Source organism: Esox lucius, chromosome 12 (assembly GCF_011004845.1).
Source record: "Esox lucius isolate fEsoLuc1 chromosome 12, fEsoLuc1.pri, whole genome shotgun sequence".
Classification (NCBI taxonomy): domain Eukaryota; kingdom Metazoa; phylum Chordata; class Actinopteri; order Esociformes; family Esocidae; genus Esox; species Esox lucius.
The window spans coordinates 28,366,491-28,388,236 of NC_047580.1; the positions used below are offsets into that span (position 1 = coordinate 28,366,491).

At 43.6% G+C, this 21,746-nt stretch overlaps 2 protein-coding genes across 3 annotated transcripts; both read right to left on the reverse strand.

Annotated features, from left to right (window-relative positions):
• Positions 1–1,479: 1,479 nt before the first annotated feature.
• Positions 1,480–11,567, reverse strand: LOC105013608 (natural resistance-associated macrophage protein 2). 2 transcript variants are annotated; one of them, XM_010875223.3, is made up of 15 exons: positions 10,973–11,567; positions 10,396–10,475; positions 9,629–9,771; positions 9,335–9,457; positions 8,923–9,042; positions 8,592–8,698; positions 8,365–8,503; positions 7,777–7,932; positions 7,018–7,176; positions 6,552–6,638; positions 5,101–5,220; positions 4,773–4,922; positions 4,267–4,340; positions 3,997–4,150; positions 1,480–3,191 (listed from the first exon to the last, which is right to left on the reverse strand). In XM_010875223.3, exons 3-15 carry the CDS (start codon positions 9,764–9,766, stop codon positions 3,084–3,086), a joined length of 1,635 nt encoding a protein of 544 aa, XP_010873525.2. In that variant the 5' UTR covers positions 9,767–9,771; positions 10,396–10,475; positions 10,973–11,567; the 3' UTR covers positions 1,480–3,083. The 2 variants fall into 2 exon arrangements, with proteins under 2 accessions (XP_010873525.2, XP_010873527.2); XM_010875225.3 differs by lacking the exon at positions 4,267–4,340 and having other exon boundaries at positions 3,031–3,191.
• Positions 11,568–11,655: 88 nt separating this feature from the next.
• Positions 11,656–19,243, reverse strand: march9 (membrane-associated ring finger (C3HC4) 9). Its single transcript, XM_010875226.3, has 4 exons — positions 17,205–19,243; positions 14,584–14,739; positions 13,952–14,144; positions 11,656–13,188 (listed from the first exon to the last, which is right to left on the reverse strand). Exons 1-4 carry the CDS (start codon positions 17,526–17,528, stop codon positions 12,860–12,862), a joined length of 1,002 nt encoding a protein of 333 aa, XP_010873528.1. The 5' UTR covers positions 17,529–19,243; the 3' UTR covers positions 11,656–12,859.
• Between the last annotated feature and the right edge of the window lie 2,503 nt (positions 19,244–21,746).

The following is a 21,746-nucleotide window of genomic DNA, read 5'->3' on the forward strand; positions in this document are numbered from 1 at the left end:
CTTGGAGAGAGCAGCTTTGAGTGACTCAGAGAGGTTTTGAGAGAGATTTAGAGTGAGGGACTGAGTTAGATTTGAAAAGTATCTTAGACAGAGGGTTTGATAGACAAGACTTTACCAATTGCGTCAGACTACATGAAGTGGGTTCCATTTATAGCTACAATACTGCATCTGTAATCATTTTGGCACCTTTATTTCAAAACCCAATGGTTTTACTGTGGGAAACAAACTTAACCACTCGTTAAAACCTGACAAAAATTCATCAAACATTGGAGGTGAACGAGAACAAAAACAAACTAAAGAGAATTACAACCCTAAAAAAATAAAAACAGAACACAATGATGTGCAAATCATGTAATGCCTTAATTGAACAGACAATAGTACAAAGACAACATATCAAATGTTGAAACAGAAATATTATTGTCTTTGGAAAAATACATGCCCATTTTGAATTTGATGCCAGCAACATGTTTAAAAAAAGTTGGGACAGGGGCATGTTTAGCACTGTGTTGCATCACCTCTTCTTTTAACAATACCCTGTAAGTGTTTGGGAACTGAGGAGACCAATTACTATAGTTTTGAAAGTGAAATGTTTTCCTGTTCTTGCTTGATAACTGTAGGATTTCAGCTGCTCAATAGTTCAGGGTCTCCTTTGTCATATTTAAATTTTCATAATGTGCCAAATGTTTTCAATGGGTGACAGGTCTGGACTGCAGACAGGCCAATTTAGCACCTGGACTCTTACTCTAGAGCCATGCTGTTGTAATACATGAAGAATATGGTTTGGCATTGTCTTGCTGAAATAAGCAAGGCCTTCTCTGGAAAAGATGTGGTCTGGATGGCAGCATATGTTGCTCCAAAACCTGTACATATTGTTCAGCATAATGATGCCTTTACAGAAGTGCCAATCACCCATGCTATGTGCACTAATACACCCCCATACCATCACGGATGCTGGCTTTCGCACTGTCCGCTGAAAACAAGCTGGATGGTCCCTCTTCTCTTTAGCCTGGAGGACGCGGCGTCCCTTGATTCCCAAAAATAATCTCACATTTTGATTAATCTGACAGTTTTCCACTTCACATCAATCCATCTAAAATGAGCTTGGGCCCAGAGAAGGCATCGGTTGTTCTAGATCTTGTTTATATATGGTTTCTTCTTTGCATGGTAGAGTTTTACCTAGCATTTGTGGATGCAGAATATATGCCCACTTTGGAAGTATTTCTGAGCCCATGCAGTGATGTCCACTACAGAATCATGTCTGTTTTGAATGCAGTGCCATCTGAGGGCCCTAACATCACATCCATCCAATATTGGTTTTACAGTCTTTTGGCGCATTAGTCCCAGCTTTTTTAAACATAAAATCCAAACCAAGCATCATATTCAAAGTGGGCATATATTTTTCAAGAAACAATAACATTTGTCAGTTTCAACATTTGATGTGTTATCTTTGTACTATGTTCTATTAAATACAGGGTTTAAATGATTTGCACATTACTGCATTCTGTTTTTCTTTACATTTTACATCGCATCCCAACTTTTTTGGAAACAGGTTTGTAAGAACAAGCTTTAGAAAGGTAATTTAAATTACACAACTTTGATTTAGCACATCAGCACATCAGAAATTATTTCCAAAACAATCAAACAACAAATGAGATATACAGCTTTTGTTATGAAACCTTTTAGGCAACATATTTACTGAACGGAAATAATTCCAATCTGCAGTGAGATCAGAGCTGGTCCAAGTTCAGATGCTGCATGTGCTATTTCACTTCCTTCAAATGATTAAAAACAAACATTTGTGTAAAACAATTACAAATAGGATTATCTTTTCACTCTTAAGCTTTATCAAAATAATTGTATAATAACTAATTCATGACTTCATGTTAATTTCACAGTACACTATTAAGAACAGTCAATAAAAACATGGTAGTTGTGAAACATTTCTTCCAACAAAAAAGCATGAACCATATCATGGTTATATACCTCCAAACTCAGTAAATCTTACATACACGTCCATACGCGTCCGTACTTACTTAAAGGACTGAACAACACTCTGCTAACAACATTGAAACAGCCCAGAGACTATGGAGATGGTCACATCTGAAATGTATGTAGGGTTGGGACTTTAGGTCCAGGATCATGTGATTTACAGGAAGAAGCCCCCCTCCACCTCCCTCCTCTGCCCCTGAGTGGCCTCTACTGGGCTATGTTTCCAGGAAAGGGGCCTGCAGGACAGGCTGAGAGAGAGGCCTACGCAGGGTAAGACTGGCTCATTGAGAAAAACAAAAACACAGAAAGGAGGTGGGTAGACCCTCCTTACATAAGGCTGTTGCTTCCATGACAGGAAACAGTTCCCCGCCACCACAACATGAGGAAAAAATGTCCGTCCACTCTTTCACGGGGTAACAGCATCTCATAGAACAGTGAATATGCCAGTCTTACTCCCCGGATATTTTATGACACAAATGTAAAATTGTACACCAGCCTAGGAATTCCAAACATCCACAACATCATGCATGTGAACCTAATGCACAGAATGATAGCAATTGCATCTGGATGTACATACAAATGAGGTCATACAGATAAAAAAAATTGTGTATCTGCAGTTAAACAAAACGGTGATTCATTTTCACAATATGTAAAAGTTCATGGCATTTAATGTTTGTTACTCAGAATACAGCACTGCTAGTCTGATGCTTTTCAGTTGGGAGTCGACAGTGCCTCTCAGTGGTTCAAGCGTGCTAAGTATCTGTCGAGCTCATACCGTGTTACAAAAGTATTTTTCCATGGCAGTCAAGATCCCATTGACCACGACATCAAAACAAGAGCATTCCTTGTGTTTCCAACCATTTGAAGATATACAGCAATTCTGCCCCTAAAATAGTACAGAGTGCAGACATAGCAAGTCCCAACATGGCAATTAAATTCAATACAAAAAAGTAAAAATTCACTCAATAAATGTTTATTGTCCGTACTTCATCCACACACCCCCCCAACACATACATGCATGCACGTTCACACTCACACACACACACTCACACACACACTCACACACACGCATACAGAAGGGAGAAGAGCCGTTTTCAGGTGTCAAACTCTGGCCGCTGCTCTATCAGCACCATTGTGTCATTCTGGACCCGGCCGAAGACATCCAGACAGGACATCCCAAGTGCTATCAGACATAGCCATGCCTACGGGGGGAGAGAAGGTTTTCTTTAAGCCTATGCAGAACAATGTACAACGTATAGTAATTCTACCGGCATTAGCACATCCCTACACAGAAGACCTCCCCTGACACAATGTCAACCAGGGCGGATCTAGGGACCGACTGCTTGAAGATTGAAGTAGTGCTCCTTAATAACTCATTTAGATTTGTGTGCTACACAAGGACATGGATATCAAAGAATGAAGAGAATATCTACACACGACGACCCCACAAAACGCTATTAGTCCAAACTAATAGTCCAAACTAAACACGGAGAAGCTGCGTTTAGCAGTTATGCTGCACACAACTGGAATAAACTACCAGGTTGAAAACAAATCCAGGTTAAAAACACATCCAGGTTAAAAACAAATCCAGGTTAAAAACACGTCTCTTCTCACGTTCCAATGACTGAGCTCTTAAACTCTCTTAAACTTAGCCTCAAGCTTTTAAAGCTTCCTATGTTTTTAGAACGTTTTATTTTGTTTTATTCTATTTCTATTTTCTTATTCTATGTTTTCTTATTATGCTGTATTTTATATTTCCCTTCTTGGGATTTTTTTGTTGTTATTAAACGTATATTTTGCTATCTTTTACCAATCATAATGCAAGTTCTGGTGCTATCAGAGGAATAACCTCTGTGTAAATGTAACAATCTGTTTTAATTCCATTGCAATTTTGTATTTTTATTTTCACCGTAAAGCACATTGAATTGCTTGTATGTATGAATTGTGCTATATAAACTTGCTTGCTTAGTACAATTAAAACAAGGATATATCGAAAGAGGTCCTTACCAGGTAACCGACAAATACCAAATATGCTATGCTGAGAAAAGCAGCCAGCACGTAGAGCCAGATATTGTTCAGAGTGGCAACATAGATGACGACAAAATACATGTTGATGCAACACACCAGCAAGACCATAACTGCTCCCCAAATCTTCCAAAACCTGAAAATACAACAGAGATGGTAACAAACACAAATTATAACATAATGTCCTATTATAACATGATGCTGAGCAAAATATAACGTCATAGTGTTTTGCCATGATTATAGTATACTTACAATCCATTGGCAAATTCACTCATGAGGGATGACAAACTGGTGAAAGTGAGAATGGGAATCAAGGCAAACGGCAGCTGTGATTGAGAGAAAGCCATGATGAGAAGGAATCAACTTCAATTCTAAAGGCTTCAACTAATTAACAAATGAACGTGTTGGAATGAAACAGCTTGCCTGGGGTTTGTGTTATGGCTGGGCTGTGGTGGGACATGAAGCTAGGGTTAGTGTTAGGATTAGTGTTAGGGTTGAACCAGAATCTGGACATGAAGCCACAATGCGGACATGAAGCTAAGATTAGGCTTGTGGTCGGTGTTAAGGTTAGGGTTGAACCTGAATGTGGACATGAATCTAGGTTTAGGGTTGCGGTTGAGACTGTACGGTTAGGGTAGAGACTAATTACAGTGGAGCTGGATACATAGACACGAAACCACAGCAGGGTTAAGGTTAGGGTATCACCTCACTCTTCAGGTTAAATAAATATTTTACAATTATAATTTTTTTTGTAATACCTGCATGCTCTGCAGCACGTTGAGGAAGTCATTCATCCCCGTGAGATGGGTGACGTCCTGAAAGATGGCCACTAGCAGGGTGGGCGTGATGGCAATGGAGCGGGTCAGCAACACCCGGGAGAATCGAGACCAGCGCAGGTTCAAAAAGCCCTGTAGGAACAGGATCGGTTTGAAGACCAGGCATCTTTCAGTAAATAACAAATCAGTAAGTCTAAATGATCAAGTAGTCGACTTGTATTTTTTGGAAAGAATACAGGGTGAATTCAGAAGGATCACATTTTTCTCAGTTCAACGGACTTGAAATTGATGAATTTGTTAAGGCACAAACCTCCATGACAAACTGCCCCGAGTAGGTTCCAGTCATGGTTGAACTCTGACCTGCTGCCAGGATTCCCACGGCCCATATATAGAGTGCTGCAGGGCCGAAGAAACAGCCCAGGACCACTCCCTGTAATGATAGAGATCCAGTTACCTGTCAGGTCAGAAAGACAACTGGCCTGATTCCAGATCTGTTCATGCTGTCTGTTCAAACTAAACATGGAGAAGCTGCTTTTAGCAGTTATGCTGTACACAACTGAAATAAACTACCAGAAGACCTTAGACGTGCCCCAAACGTATACATCTTTAAATCCAGGTTAAAAACACTTCACGTGCCTATGACTGAGCACTTAAACTTAACCACACTGTTTAGCCTTACAGCTTTTATAACTTCCTATGTTTTTATCCTGTTTTTTATTCTTTTTATATTTTCTTAATACATTTTTTATCATTATGATGTTGTTTTGATGTTTTCATTTGAGTATTATATTTTTTGGTTTTTTTGTAAAGCACATTGAATTGCTTCAATGTATGAATTGTGCTATATATATAAACCTGCTTGCTTGCTAGATCCCCAAGGTTTCTATTTTACTTGTATTTTGATTTTTCACACCTAGGGTATGTCAATGTGAAATTCGTTTTTTTGCACATCCAAGCTGAGATGGCCTCTTAAAGTCATGGCCAGGGATCAGGCATTACCGACACAACCCTGGAGCAATTAAGGTTTAATTTGCTACACATGGGATTTGTCCCCCATGTGGTTGATGGGTACTTTACAGGAGAACTGCGCTTCATTCATAACAAATATCCCCTATCCCCACGCCATATTGCTTGCGCTGACTAAATACCTTTTTTTTTGGATCCACCTGTTTTAAACAGCTTAAACAGCTTATTCTTATATATATTCTTGTTACAGAAAATATATATCACAGCAATTTCATGGTAAGATGTTTCCCTACACTATTGAGTGCATCTTTTCTCACATGAACATACTGGGCAAACGTTTTTAGCATCCAGGACTGCCTGCCTCAGCCACCACATCAAAACATTGTTCCCATTTTGAGAATAATCCAGAGACAGGTGGACAAGTCAATATGCAAATAGCACAGCCAAACACAAAATTGACAAGGAAGTACATAAAAAAAATCTATGAGAATATTACAAAGATATTATGGACATTCTTAACAGTTACAATGCATAAAAGCATGCAATTGTTTTGTCCGCTCTTCACTTTAACATCTTGGGATTGTTAAAGCAGCCTTTTGCTTACTGGACTGGTGCTTAAACTGCTAGGCTACGAGTGAAAAGCAACACTCAGGGGGTGATAATGTGCCAACAATAATGTCATGACAATTACGGTGAAGCACAAAACGAACTGGGCCCCCGGGTCGAACACACCTGCTTCAGAAATAACCTGAATGGCGGAACGGAATTTCGCCTCGGCATGAAATGGCGACCTACCCCTTTGTAGATGTCCACTTGCAGTGTCTCGTTGTTAAAGGGGAACAAATCTGCGTGAAGACCGTGCGTCGCATTACACACGTCGTGCTGAAATAAAGAGCAGCCCAACATCATGTAAAGGGGTGATAACAGCCTGCTTGCCTCCGTGTATAGTGGCTTAGAATAGTACCATCTAATGTTGACAACCGACTCATTCCTTAGAATAGATTATGCATGGGGAGGGTGGTATGGGGCCAATATACCAAGGCTAAAAGCTTTTCATAGACACGACGCATCACGGATATTGGCAATATACCACAATCCCCCAATAGGCCTTATTACGCTTATGAACTGGTTACCAACAAAATTAGAGCAGTAAAAGGGGACGTGATGTCTAACTTGTGGAAAGTGTTCTCATGCATCATTGCTATCAGTCAATCCGCATTCTGGATTTGAACCACCCGTTTTATAAATATATAATACACACCACTTCCATGTTTGTGCGTCCATAGAAAGCCTCTGCGAAAACGGCCACTACAAATACATTGATGAGGAAGGAGACGAAGAGTGCGATGGTTGACTCGATGAAAAAGTATTTATTGGCCTCCTTGACCTCTTTCGCGCTGGAACGATCAATCTGCCGAGACTGAGACACAATATTACATGGACCCCTCACACAATATTACATGGACCCCTCACACAATATTACATGGACCCTTCACACAATATTACATGGACCCCTCATACAATATTACATGGACACCTCACACAATATTACATGGACCCCTCACACAATATTACATGGACCCCTCACACAATATTACATGGACCCCTCACACAATATTACATGGACCCTTCACACAATATTACATAGACCCCTCACAGAATATTACATGGACCCCTCACACAATGCTAGTAGTTTAGAGAGCCACTGAGCCACTCTATACTCTAAATATGGAGCCATGTCTCTATACTTCAACAGTCTGTCAAACACACATTTCTCCTTACTTTTTTCCCTCTTGCACCAAGGCACCTCAAAAAATAATGTCATATTTTGTTGGGATGTGCAGGTACATCAGCTGTATGGAGTTTGTGTCTGACACACACACACACAGACACACACAAGCCCTTGCAGTGTGGTCGGTTTCACTGCTTTTAAGAGTAAATAGACTTAGACAGTATACTATAAGCAGTATTTCAGGGGAGACATATCTTCTCCAGTTTGTTCTAAAACAGAGCTGGGTACCTTGACCAGGGCAGAGTGGAGGTAGATATTGTGTGGCATGATGACAGCTCCTACGATGCCCACAGCCTGCTCCATCTGGGAAGGACCACATCCCTGACAGCGGGGCACAAACATCCCCTTCAGCAGCTCGCCCTGATCTGGACGCACCATCACATACTGGGAGGAACAAAGGGCATCATCGTGTTTATCCACTCACAGAACTGAAGTATCACTGAAGTATCACAATGCCCTCACAAGCCCACCAGATCTGTCAACCCCTCCTATTTAGAACATATAACACTGTAATATGTCGTATTGATGCATTCATCTTCTTTCCATGTAATTTGGGGCCTACGTAGCCCAGCCCCTTTGTCCAAGCCGTAGAGAGATTTGGGGTGTTTTGAGTTATTGGTTCTGGGATGGGGGGGGTTAAGATCAGAGGAAAGGGGATGGAGGAGAGTCTTCTCTTTCCGGAGAGAGGGGGGTAATGGGACACTTCCCTCTCTTTTTTTTTTTTTTTTTTTTACAATATTTCAAATCTTTCATTCACGTTTTTTTCACAACCGTTGTATTTTGAATGATAAAATATTTGAAACAAGAATTGTGTACCTCATATCCAAAAGTGACGGCCATGATTGTAATAAGCAGGCCAAAAAAGGTCTCCAGCTTTCTCAGACCATAGTTGTCTAGGAACAGGAACACAAATGTGTCGATAATGGTGATGAGTACCCCTCCCCACAAAGGTATCCTGCAGAAACAGGAATTAATTAATCCTTTACGGCCCAAATCAATTCCAACTCTCCAGTAGCCTACAGTAAATCAGTACAGTATTCTACCTGCCAGAGGAGAGGAGGTTGAATGCAATGGCACAACCAATGACCTCCTGCATGTCCGAACCAATGATGGCCAGCTCCACCATCAACCACAGGATAATGCGCGGCACCTAGGCAGAAGACAAATGCATTCACGGGGGAAACAACATCCCAAAATGTGCGACGTCTAATGTCAGCAAACATGTCGCAGCGACACCAGTGCACGAAGTGAAGGATCGAGAGCAACTGGCGACGTGTGACTGGCTGCACGAGGAACCACGACTCGGCATATCTGATGTGGTCAGGTTCCCCCCCGGGGAGGGGGGGGCGGGGGGTGACAAGAGGGCGGACTCACAGCGTGGTACTGCTGATGGCAAACTTCGGCCAGATGCATCCCCGTGACCACGCCCAGTCGAGCCGCCAGTCTCTGCAGCAGCAGACCAATGACGGTGGATCCCAGCAGAACCCACAGGAGCTAGATGGCGGAGAACAGACGCGTCATCTGTCTTCTAGTGATAATTCAGCGGATTAGTTTTTTTATTAAGCTCAGATGAACGCACCAACTCTGCTGAATGACTTTGGGGTTAAGCAGATATTACATGTTAATGTAAATGCCGGTTTCCCAGATTACGTGTGTTCCCTCGGCCGCTTGGTCCTGCACGTCTGCGAGGGCATTTGCCACAGAATTTGCTTTTCAGCCCAGGGATAGACTTAATCTGCCTCCTGGAGACTGGTCGTTTGGGTGTTAATGGAGTGCTGAGGTATACCTTGAACCCTGCTTTGGCACCTGACTGCAGGTCTGACTCAATATTTCCTGGGTCTAGGTAGGCGATGCTCATCAGGAACCCTGGGCCAGTGAAGGCCCACAGCTTACGGAAACTAAACCACACCTACGCCAGGACGGAGGAACCGGGGGAAAAGGGTGTTTTGAGTTTCTTATTATCACATTCACTCTGATACAAGAAAAATGTGTAAAACAGGAAAAAACATTGGTATACTATTGGTACATAATAGAATTGGTATAAAATTGGTATCCTAGGAGAGCCCTTTACCCTTTATACCTGTCTGTCATCCTGGGGAATGGGGACCTGTTGGTTAAAATAGGTACTAGATCCATCAGCGCCACTCTGAGCCAATGGGGAGGGGGGCTGTTGCTGTGTCTGGGCGGCCTCGCTCTCATCCGCTTTCTCCTGAGCCATGTCCGCTAAGAAGACAGGCAGTGAGTGAAAGAGTTGAAAAATCCACAGTTAAACTGGTCAAGGCTCTTTCATCCACTTTACTTTACAATCACCTGTAACATTTTTACAGCTCCATAATGTCATCATAAAAATGCATTTCCTTCCTGTCAATACAGCTGAGCTGGCAAATATGAACTGTTTCACGGCTTGAATCCAAGCACACTAACAACAATGAAAGCAATCCAGGTGTAGAGATTTAATTGCAAGAGCATGTATAGTACAGCATTGACATGCACAAGGCAATGTTAGTCAGCAACAAGAATAAGCCTAAATACTTAATCGCACAGCATTACAATAATCCACACTGGCTTGTTCAATGGCAGTTCAAAAGACACTACAAATAAAAAAATGCTCTGAAAACACAAGAAAACTGACTGTAAGCAAACCAAGAAGTTTTCCCCCGATAACGGGTAGCCCCTTTTTCACTGTTTGTTTTGTTTGTCATGGCACCCTAGAAAGTGTTATCGTTGTGCCTTTAGCCTGCCACAGAAACAACTACTCAACATAAAGGTATTACGCTGTTTCTTTTTTGCTGCATCTACTGTAAAAAAAATACTTTATTTACTGTCTGATTTCTACAGCTCCCTTACCTTCTCTTTGAGCTGGGTCCTGGGCTGTATGAATGCTGGGAGGTGGAGAGGACCGGTTCGCAGAACGGGGGGGTTTCTGTCTGAAAACAGAGTTATAATTTAGACTTCACTCACAACCATTTTCACAAAAGATACAGTGGCCTATTGTACACAAAACTAATCCAACCAACACAAATAAGAGAACAGGGACTTGCCACATTCTGTTCAGGAATTTCATGAAAAATGCCACCCACAAAGACCTGGACTGAGACTTCTCACTCATCAGCAATTAATCCATTTAGTAAATCTTACCGTCAGACATGGTGATAATAAATAGTTTTTTAAGTTAATAGTTTTCTATGCTGCATGCACCGAATGAAAAAAAATTATTTTCTTTTTTAACATGAATACATAGAATATGTTTTCGGTAAAGTAGGCGCACTACAGTAATCTGTTATAGTTTTAAAAGTGGGCCTTTATGTGACAAATGAAATTATTAGATTATATGTTATAATCGAATGATTTGATTTGGTATTTTATTGTGTATTTTTTGTTCTTTTAAAGCACGCATCCACACGCTGAGATATTCTCTACTTACCTGTCAGAAAGGACCTTTTTATTTTCTTGTCTTCTTCAAAAGCCACAGGTAGTAGATACCTGTCGTTCTCATAAACGATGTTCGCGCAAGCATGCAGTCTAATAAGTATCCAGGTAAATTATGTGACTTCCTGTATTGAAATATCCTAGTTCTGTCTTGCAGTTTACATTACACTTCAATCCGTCCATTCAGTTCGAAGTTGGTTTGCGGTTGCACCTTGTTGTAACATATCCAGGTTGACCGTGTTTGAGAGATTCAATACGACTGAGGGCACTAAGAGAAGGGGCAAAGTCACATTATTTGGCAATGGTTCATATGAATGTGCATGTGCGATATTAATATCACGTGACCGGGTTACCTGGCTGGCTGTCTTCGTTCGAGACTCGAGAACTAGGACGGTAAGGGTAGTCAGTGGCATTCCGCCATCTCCATTATCCAAAGACAGTATTAGTTCGCTCTAGATGGCGACAAACCGCCAGAGTACAACCTAGTATCTCTGTAAAAGCAGAGTTCATAGTTCATACAAATGGACTATGATGAATAAATCTATGTGCTCACCTTAGGTGATTCTGTTGATCGGCAATGTAATATCGAAATTTGAATGAAAGCCATAATCACCACGAAATGTTCAGCCAACAATGTTTACTGCATTTGAAAAGAAAAACAAAACAGGAGTGAGACAGTGAATAGTAAGAGATCACACTGATCTCCATCTTTAATCCAATGATTAACTCGTTATCAAATCGGAATCATCAGCACACTACAGCAAGTAAGTCATCTCCTTGTCTTAGATGAAATAACACACCGCCATTTGTCTGATAAAAAAGTTTGGTGCAATGAAACCAGATGAATAAAGTGTTTGTTCTGACAGAAAAGCACCATTCTGAAGAGAACAATTTTAAAGAAGTGCTTACACTTTATGTGATGACGATGCGGCATAAAAATGATACATCCATGCAAAGGTCACTGTGAAATTGTACAGATATCTTTATTGCAAAGAAGATAGGATTTTAGAGTCATTTGAATCTAAATAAATTATTTCCTTTTTGTAGCCTTACCCGTGATCCCTGTAGCCTGTTTATTGTTTGCAGTAATCCTGCGGTTTTCATAATGATTGCTTATGATATTGTTTGTTCTCCAGTCTGTTCCCTATCATCATTAGCCTCACCTATGTTTCAGAACTGCAGAACTCTTAAGATTATTAGTTTCAGAGCATTTTGAAAAAGGTGTGGCATAAGGACATTAGGTATTTCATAAAATCATATTCCGGTAAAAAAAAAAAAACATTCAAATGAGTAAAAAAAAAAAAAACATATCAAAAAGAAAACAGGAGAAAAAAATATGTATTTTTTTGTGCATCCTGAAATCCGACGGAAAAAGGTCCGTTGTCACATTACTTTGTTATAAAGCCTGTTAGACAGTTTGCATGTTTTACGGAGTTTATAATATCAGTTCTTAAGTTCATTACAAATCATGTGCATCTCCTTCTTTTTTTTTCTTTTTTATAAAACTCCAGGAAAGATACTCGTAGTTTAATATGTACTCTCGTTTGCAGTTTCAGGGTGTCCAAACATCCAACACATTGTCTCAAACCTGTGGCACCCAGCTCTTAACTAACCACTACTCCTCGTCACTAACCACCGCTTCTCGTAACTGACCACTGCTCCAGCAGGAATACCCAACCGGGAAGGATTGTAAATGAGCCTAACAAGTCAATGGTTATTACATGATCATAGTAGCTTGGCTTCCTGGCGGGCATTGTCTGTAGTGTCCCTTCCTTGCGCTGGGCATCGAAATCCGGTTCCGCAATAGTGTTGATAGATAAGTAACTTAAAAAAAGACAATACCCAGCTTCAGGTCCTCGTTCCACTCATTCCCTCCTTGGTCTCATACCGTGGTCACCCTCATCACCACCTCCCGGTTAACCGACGAACCGATGCGTGGGTTGTGGGGCCGTAGCTGGCTCAGGATGTGCAGGATGGTGTAGCCACAGTGGTGGTCCAGAATAGTCCTGAACCGCCGGCTCTGTCTCCCACTGCCCCCACTGGCAAGGCCGTGGGGATTACTCCTGGAGCCCCGACCGCCTCCCTTACTGCTACTCAGCGGATCCCCCAAGTCATTGGCTTTTATATAGTTCAATACTTTCCACTGCTGATTGACGGCCTGCCAGCGCTTGAATATCCGATACACGGAGGAGCCCTCGTGGATAATAAGACCTGGAAAGGAGGGAAGTCATTTTGTGCAGAGATGGGAAGAGATAAGTTATAACATTATTTTAAGAGCTTTTGTCATGAAATATGTGGCGGTACATAAAAATCTGTCATTCAAAGCAAATTACAAGTACTGACACTATGAGACCTGGAGCATAACCACGCTGCATAGACACTACCTGTCGACCTTCGGGTTGGCAATGCACAATTACTCACGTCTCTGCGTGAGTTTGTGAAAACCTACTTTTAAGGTTTAGGCTTAGGTCAAGGGGTTCTGGAAAGTATGTATTTTTTTTATTTATAATAAACTTCTGAGCCCATTTCATCGTGGTAACTCCATGTGGACTTGGCATTGTTCATGTGGAGATGGAGTATGTGTCTTTTGAAGCACATCCGATACCGTTTATCTTTTTATCTCGCCGCTCACTCAACCTAGCAGTCTAGACTGGTAAATCCACTCAAGACTCCTGCCTCGACCGAGCTCACGGCCGCCCAAGCCACCACAAGGTGTCGCTAGAGTGCTACGAGGCTAAGCCCAATTTGATTACGAATCCCCCAGATCCTGGACGTTGCCGAGCAATTGCAACACCCTAAGTGGGACTCCTGGGCTAATCTGACGGCTGGAACCCTGGACTCCCAACAGAAAATATGATTCTAAATCTAGTCCCCACAAGGATATTAACACCTGATTTATGTGTGTGTGTGTGTGTGTGTGTGTGTGTGTGTAACTGTACCAGTGAACCAGGCTCATATGATTCATCCTCCTCACCTATGCATACGATGTCCATGAATCCATACATGCCATAGCAGATCTGGAAGAGCAGGTCCTGGCGCTGCCACTTCGCAGAGGGGCTAATGGAGGACCAGATGAGCCACGAAATACTGGCGATGAGGAACAGAGAGCCCAGGATGATGGCAGCAATCTGGACCTTCTCAATCACCGTCAGGGAGATGGCCTGCCACTGAACAGAACAGACAGTGAGAGACCAACAGTGAACAGTGTCACCCTACATTTGGCCATAGCCTGATTCAGTCTGGCCTAAAGAAAAATGATGTCATTTCAGGCACAGTTTTAGTGGCGTGACAACAAAAAACGTGTCAGCACAATATGGCCATGTCCAGTCTTCACACCATCACTGCAAGTGCCCGAGATTTCTCCTAGCCAAGTGACTAACTGTGACCAGACCAGTGCACCAGCGCAGAACACCGCAGCCCTGATTGGGGCTTAACTCCCCTCCATGAGACGAGGGTAGACGTTAGGGCACACCAAGGCGTGGACGACTGGAGCAAAGGCCCCGGAGGAGAGCGCCTCACACTGCATGATGTAATGCCAGGACAGAGCGGAGGTCCTACGGGGGGGGGGGGGGGGGGGGGGCTGAGGGACGGACCGCGGAGGCGTACCTGCAGTGGGTTCTTGGTGCTGATGGCCAGGACGTGGTACTTGAAGTAGCACAGCTCGCAGCTCCAGGAGCCCCTCTCGCTGATCCACCGGATGAGGCAGGGCTGGTGGGTACAGCGGACGGAGCCCAAACATCGACACGGGCTCAGCAGCTCCCCCTGCAGGGGAAAGACGGGCACGGTCAGAATTACTGGAACGGGCGTCCCTCCCCCCTGGATTAAGCGTTACGTGCGTCTGATCGCGGGGCATCACGAACCAGAGCTACTTGTTTGGCGTGCAGTGGGTCCGGCAGCGGGGGGGAGACAACGGGTGGACGCCGCGTAGACGCCGCGTAGACGCCGCGTAGACGCCGCGTAGACGCCGCGTAGCGCTTAGCGGCCCGTTTACCGTGGATTTAGTAACTGCTGGAAGACTTCAGCTCTATGTGTGTCCCATTCATTATTAATCAGAGCCCTCTGTCACAATTTCCACGATTGGAATACAACAGTGTGGAAGGCTCTTTAAATAAGTGCTGAGAACGTCAAGGTTTCTAAATTACTCATCGTCAGTGCTTACATGGTGCATTAGCAGATCAATGTGGGCCCCCAACCTTGTCCTGACGTATGAGCCCGAAGGTGCCTGTTAGGGCCCAGTAACGTGGACGGGGTTGCACGGATCTTGAAGGGCAGACAGGTGAACAGGAGATGGGTCAATTAACCCTCACAGCTCACAGAGAACACCTCCCCAGGGGCAGCCTGGCCCTGGACTACAAAATCAAGCTCAATGGGGATTTTCTCGGGGCGCTGTCCCATATTGGACACGGGCGTGGTACAGCTGTACGTACGCAAAGCTGTCCCGAAGTGTCTATTTACGCACATCCATTCATTTGGAATCAGAATATTCAACAAAAAACCAGGTCAGCTGGTAGCTACTCCTAAAATGCCATGCTTGTTGAATCCTAAAATGTTTCCCCCGAATGTGTGTAGTTTAATCCCCCCTGGTCCACTTTTCAAACCAAGTTATTTTAGGATCCTTTCACTGAATAACCACAATTCTAATTTTAATTGGGACAAGGAGCCACCAGTCTGTTAGAAACAAACTCGGTAAGCCCTGAGCTGACATTATAAAGCTGACACAGAGAAGGTCAGCGGGGTCTGAGTAACTGAATAAAACTGCAAACACGCATTTGTTTTTTACATTAAAATGTCCGGGCAGGTGAAGATAATCTACATCCAGTGCGTCTGCCCACCACCCAGAACACCACTTGTCTGCAGTGAATGCCTGGCACTGCTTATTTGGCCCCAGTTTGGCTCCCATTCCTCTTATTGGGCTGGCATAGCTGGCATAGCAAGACAACGCCAAATGACCCGGTTGGCAACAGTGCACAGGTAGAAATACAATTACTGGAAAGGTTAACGATCACCGGACCACCAGAAACCTGGGTTGACCATTTTAGGATTTCTCTGTCTGCGGGTAAAGGTGCCATGGGGTGCTCCCCTCCTGGCAGTTCTGACAGCCGGTTTAATTATGAATCATGCCGCATGCGCACAACTCTCAGAGCTGGGTTATTATATTTGTGGAAGTAATTGGGCAACTGACAGGGCCGTGACTCTGTCCCCTGTTGTGACCCGCATGAATAATGAAATAACCGTGAAATGACAGATTGGCAAGTTTCTACGATAATAGCTCATCCAGTAAATGAACGTTACGTTGGAGTGGTGCAGGGAATCGGCGCTGAAATAACGGTTGATGTCATGTCAATCAATAGAAGATTATTCACGTTGCTTTCGGATCTGCCTGAAACGTATTTTGAATGTGTGCGATTCTGCCATAGCCTATTCACTGAATACCTGGTCAACTGGCCTGAGAACCAGGCCATGTGGACAACTGGTCCGAGCCAGGACAACCCGTTAAAATGAAAGGTTAGACTGCAGATTTAAAACACCTCCCTGTGCCTTCGTTTAGTTTTTAATTTCTGCTCCGTTTCTGCTGGGTTTACAGATGCTTTGACTTAAATCCAAATGTACGCACTGTAATAACATTAAGGCAGACATAAAATCTTAGAACGTGATTAAGTGGTGATTTCCATCTGTGCTCCAGTAGCACTTACACCGAATCTGATTATCTCAAGGCCATGGTTAAACAAGTCTGCCAGGCAGTACAAGTTCTGCACATCTGTTGTGTCAAGTTTTGGCTGATGACCAAAGATCTGTTCATTGTTCTGCATGACTATACATCATGGCTTAAAGGACCACAGACATAGCATGGGTGCTGTGCTGTTTCAGCTCGTTTCAGCTACATTCTTTAACAGGTCATTAGCAGGCGAATTCTGCCTAATAGGTGAGTGTCCCACACGTTGACAACATTAAATCGAGAATCGAAATGTTTGTATACAGTACCCAGAGGAAAATATTAATATTCGGTATTTTCTTAAACAAATTAACCAAGTGGAAATTGGTAATAATGTAGCCTTAGGCTAACTAAACACAACATTTCCAAGGCCTATAACACAGGCGCGCTATTATTCAGCACCCCGGACAGCACAGGGCTAATTGTCTAACGATCCACTCAAGCGGTGTTGGGCGCGAAAGACGGACTAAACGCGAATGCGTATGTATCTATCTTGAACCGTCTGGGACAGTACCTGCTCTGGACCCTGAAAGCAGATACGACAACGAAGGCTGCTTGCAGTGCTTGTTAGCGACACGGCATCCAGGCCCACTTGCAGTTTGGGTTCCTTCTCCTCAAAGCCCATGCTCCGAGGCCGAGGATCCGTCCCGTAATACTCTTCCTCGTCATCTCGAGAGGAGCAGTCCACAAAGGGAGGCCAGCCGCAGCCACCCATTCCTAGACCCCGCATGCTGGACCGTCTATCTGCGTCGGATCTGTCGGGCTGTCTCGAATCGTCTCGCATAAAAACCAGTACTTTCAGTTCGTTGAAAAACATGCGGATCCGATATTTGAACATTTTTGGCTACATAAATTTTTCAGAAGGGAATGAAACCAATTTGACTATACGTTGGTCTCTAGAAAAACAGAAATATGCCTATGATTTAGAAGCTTTATTGTTATTATACGTAATTTTTTTGTCAATTATTCTGCTACATAGGCTATGGCTTTTCTTAACCAAAACATCTTCGGAAAAGCGTCGCTAATGAGCTTTTTAAATGTGTAGGCTATGCCTGCCTTACTGTGTTATCAAATAGTAAGAAATGAAGGACTACGTCTTGGTTGTTGTCTCTCTGATGGCATGTGTGTCTAAGACAATGCGGATGAGAGATTTTCCTCTCGAGCAGCTCAAGACACTCTCTCGATATTCATTACCAAACTACTCTGCGAACGCTGTCCAGCTAGATTTCTCCCCCACCCGTTACCACCACAAAAACGTGATAGGCATATAACGTAAAATGTCAGAGTCCATTGCTTGCGCTATCAATTTAAATTGTACATATCATCAAATGTATTGCATTTGGGGTTTGCAGCAAAAATCCATGTTTTGCTACCCAAAGCAGAAGATAGCCAGAGAGTGCACTAGAAGTGGGAGCGACGTAGAGCCATAATAGAATGTAGAACGAGGTGTGAAAAATAACAACATTCCAGTTCCATCCATACAGTCAAATCTGGGGCTCCTGTCAATTATCATTATCCAAAAGGGTGCGGACAGACGAGGGAAGTTAAATGTAGACGTGTCATTTTATCGTCTTTTATTGTTCATAAGCAGCATCCCAGCCGTCAGATCATGATTATTATTTTCTTATTCCTCCTCTGTAATGTTTCGGATTGATCCATCAAGAACTATCCAACACATTCCGCCCGACGTCCACGCAGAGTGGATCCAGTTTAAAATCCAGGAAATGTGCATGTTAACATCTAAAGCTGTAAATACAGCCTCCGAAAACAACGTTACATCCCATCTTCATTCGATATCCTGGTTTTCTGTCTTCTATTTTAACGTTGAAAACAGCGTTCTCCAAATTTTTTGGAATGGCAGATTAGAATTCAAAACAACATTTGCTGCAATTTTCTAATTACAGACCCATAGATCGAGATGTCTACACATCCGAGACTGCAATTACATTGCTATCGCATCTTAGCCTCTCAGATGATGAGATGATAGCCTACTTCTTGCTTGCGCTGAATGATTCCTCCTCGAAATGGTCGACTTCGATAGTGAACCAAATGCAGCACCTATTTCCGGAATTAATACGATAAGGCGATAAGAACGAAAAACTGCATGACAATAGTAGTTTTCATATTTTAGTCATTATTCTGTCTCGCTGTATGATACTGATGAACTCTCTCTGGATCCCTGTTGTTAGGGATGGGGAAGGCAGAATCCGTTTGGCTGTTGAATTGACAGTCGACGCTGTCGCTGCCCAAGGTGCTGATCTCGCCTAGTGACGTAGGCCTATACAGTGACAGTGCCACATGCGCTACACGCCCGGGAAATGTAAATTATGATATCTGTTTGTCTCTCTGTGTGTTCTTTCTTTCTTTCTAACGTCCACTTTTCTTTTCATTTTTTCCTTATCTGACCTGCAGGCTGTTTCTACACACTCAATATTACCGACGACATTTGATCTACAGTATCCCATTCTATTTCGAGTCGGACACATCATTAATACGCCAACCACAGTAACACTATGAGTCCTTGAGATGAGATCATGGTGACTACAGGACTGCAAACGCTGCTTCCGTGGTTGAAGGGGGAACTGTTCACAGTGCACCACACAAAGTAATAAGGATATATCACCTTGGGGTTCTAAGGTCTGTTTGATCCCACACACATAGAAATGCACGCATACAAACACATTGTATATGTATACACACACACACACACACAGACCCAAAATTATTGGCTGTTTTTTGATAACTGCCGGGTCACCACACTCAGCATTCTTAACCCATAGCGATGCACAGAATCCCCTCTACTTAGTATTGATTTTTCACACATACTCTTTGCACTAATAGATCTTTTTTGAGACGGAGCTGGGTTTAATATGCAGTACCATGCATGGGATTTCATAAAGTGTCCATAAATGGTGGTACCGACAAGTTTAAGCAGATAGGGTATTGGAACTGTGTTGCGATTAGGGAGTCCATGATTTGTGAGTATCTCGATTACCATAATTCTCATCGCCTCTCACAGTTCCTGTTCTAAGTTGTCCCCCTAGAGCCTGGACCAGTGCTAATGTAATATCTATACTTATTCCTACACAGTGAAAAACCATACAGGTGAGGCCGTCCAAATGAGACCTGTGACAGGCATCTCACACCTGACCTCCATTCTGTAATGGAGGAATTCTGATCATAACAGGACCGTCCCATTCTGTAATGGAGGAATTCTGATCATAACAGGACCGTCCCATTCTGTAATGGAGGAATTCTGATCATAACAGGACCGTCCCATTCTGTAATGGAGGAATTCTGATCATAACAGGACCATCCCATTCCGTAATGGAGGAATTCTGATCATAACAGGACCATCCCATTCCGTAATGGAGGAATTCTGATCATAACAGGACCATCCCATTCCGTAATGGAGGAATTCTGATCATAACAGGACCATCCCATTCTGGCGGTGCCAGGATTAGCAGGGCAGGGCCTTCTGGTCTGTCTAGGCACTACAACCATGCCTGCATCCACCTACTCGCCCTGCCGCTTGCTCTGTTACATTATTGATGGGGATATTGACCTGTTTGTCTCCTCTTACTGAACTGATGACAATGATTTTCCCTCCCGTTGGCCCCTGGCAGCATCCTGACCGTGAGAGGAATCTAAAACCCTCGTCTCCTGGTTGCATGGCTTCATCCAAAGGATCCGTCAGAAAACCACTGTTACCTCTTCTCCTTGTTGCAGAATACTGACCGCGACGCAGGGGTCCCGCTCAGGCCCTTGAGGAAGTGGCCTCGCCATGTTGCGTGCTAGTATCGCCTTGTGGTGGCTCGGGGGTTTGCAAGCTCCGTTGTGGTTGTTAGTGTGCTGGTTTCAGTCAACTTCCTGGTAAGGCGACGTCACCCTTCGTACGCCTGAAACGCTCAAAATAATAGAGACATACAGCTCCAGAAAAAATTAAGAGACCACTGCCCCTTTTTCTTTAGGTTTTTGAGTGGGGAAGAGAAGGGTTACGATTAAGAGACCGCTGCCCCTTTTTCTTTAGGTTTTTGAGTGGGGAAGAGAAGGGTTACGATTAATAGACCGCTGCAAATTGACTGCTTCTGTTACTTCGTATGTATTCATGTTCCGGTTTCTGCAATATACTATGTAGGAATTTCTAATAACTGTAACAGACAGTGACATTGAATCCAGATTTGTAGCCTTGGATGCATACGGTGGGCCCTACTTAAATCTTCGAAGATATATCGCACAGTAAACACGACAGTCCCACGCGGGCACATAAAATGGTTGACCACCACATTTACACAAAATCTGCAATTTCTGTATCCCTCATCGCGCCGCCTCGCAGAGCTCCATACTATGTGTGTGTGGGGCCAGATGGCCATCCCAGTCGGTGTGAATCTCCACAGCTCCTCCACTCCTCCAAGATAATACACCCGGCATATGGACATGCATCACAGGATAGGGACAGACCCGTGTCCCAAATTCGGCCTGCTCACTCCGCAGCACACTACTCTGGACCAGAGCTCAATTGCGGCCGGCTCTGCGTGCCCGACTTTGAAGTTTAGCACTAAATAGGGAATAGGGCGTTACTTGGGACCGGGACTGGCAGTGGGCCCTCAGGAGAGCACGCTGACAGGATGGGGATGATGTGGACCTGCACGGTGCCCGAACCCCCCCCCCCCCCCACCCCCCACCACACACACACACACACACACGGTTTGTGTACTTGAGAGGTGTCCAAGCTACACTAGCATCCACACACCGGAAACTCAGAGGACCTAAAGTCCTTACTAGGCACAATTCACTTCCATAAATGTTCCCAGTACGCCCCAGGGGACAGGCTGGTCACGGCCCCCCACCAGTCCTAGTCATATACACAGCCTATTAAAACACCCTGAAAGCAGCCTATCAAGGGGGGGGGGGTTAGGAATTTGCATTAGGCACCGAGCAACGATTTGGAAGATTGTTCATTCAATCAATATCTGTCTCCTATCCAGATAACTACATCTAATTATATCACTTTGGTGGCAGCAATTTGTCTTGCTGGGATAGAATAGGGAGTTAC

Coding starts and splice junctions, on each gene's coding strand:
- LOC105013608 (XM_010875223.3), bottom strand. CDS start 9,766: ATGGCTCAGGAGAAAGCGGATGAGAGCGAGGCCGCCCAGACACAGCAA. Junction 8,699..8,922: donor GCCATCAGCAGTACCACGCT/GTGAGTCCGCCC, acceptor TCTTCTGCCTAG/GTGCCGCGCATTATCCTGTG. Junction 8,504..8,591: donor AACCTCCTCTCCTCTGGCAG/GTAGAATACTGT, acceptor CTGTTTCTGCAG/GATACCTTTGTGGGGAGGGG.
- march9 (XM_010875226.3), bottom strand. CDS start 17,528: ATGTTCAAATATCGGATCCGCATGTTTTTCAACGAACTGAAAGTACTG. Junction 14,740..17,204: donor GCTTTCAGGGTCCAGAGCAG/GTACTGTCCCAG, acceptor TTTCCCCTGCAG/GGGGAGCTGCTGAGCCCGTG. Junction 13,189..13,951: donor CATGGACATCGTATGCATAG/GTGAGGAGGATG, acceptor CCTCCTTTCCAG/GTCTTATTATCCACGAGGGC.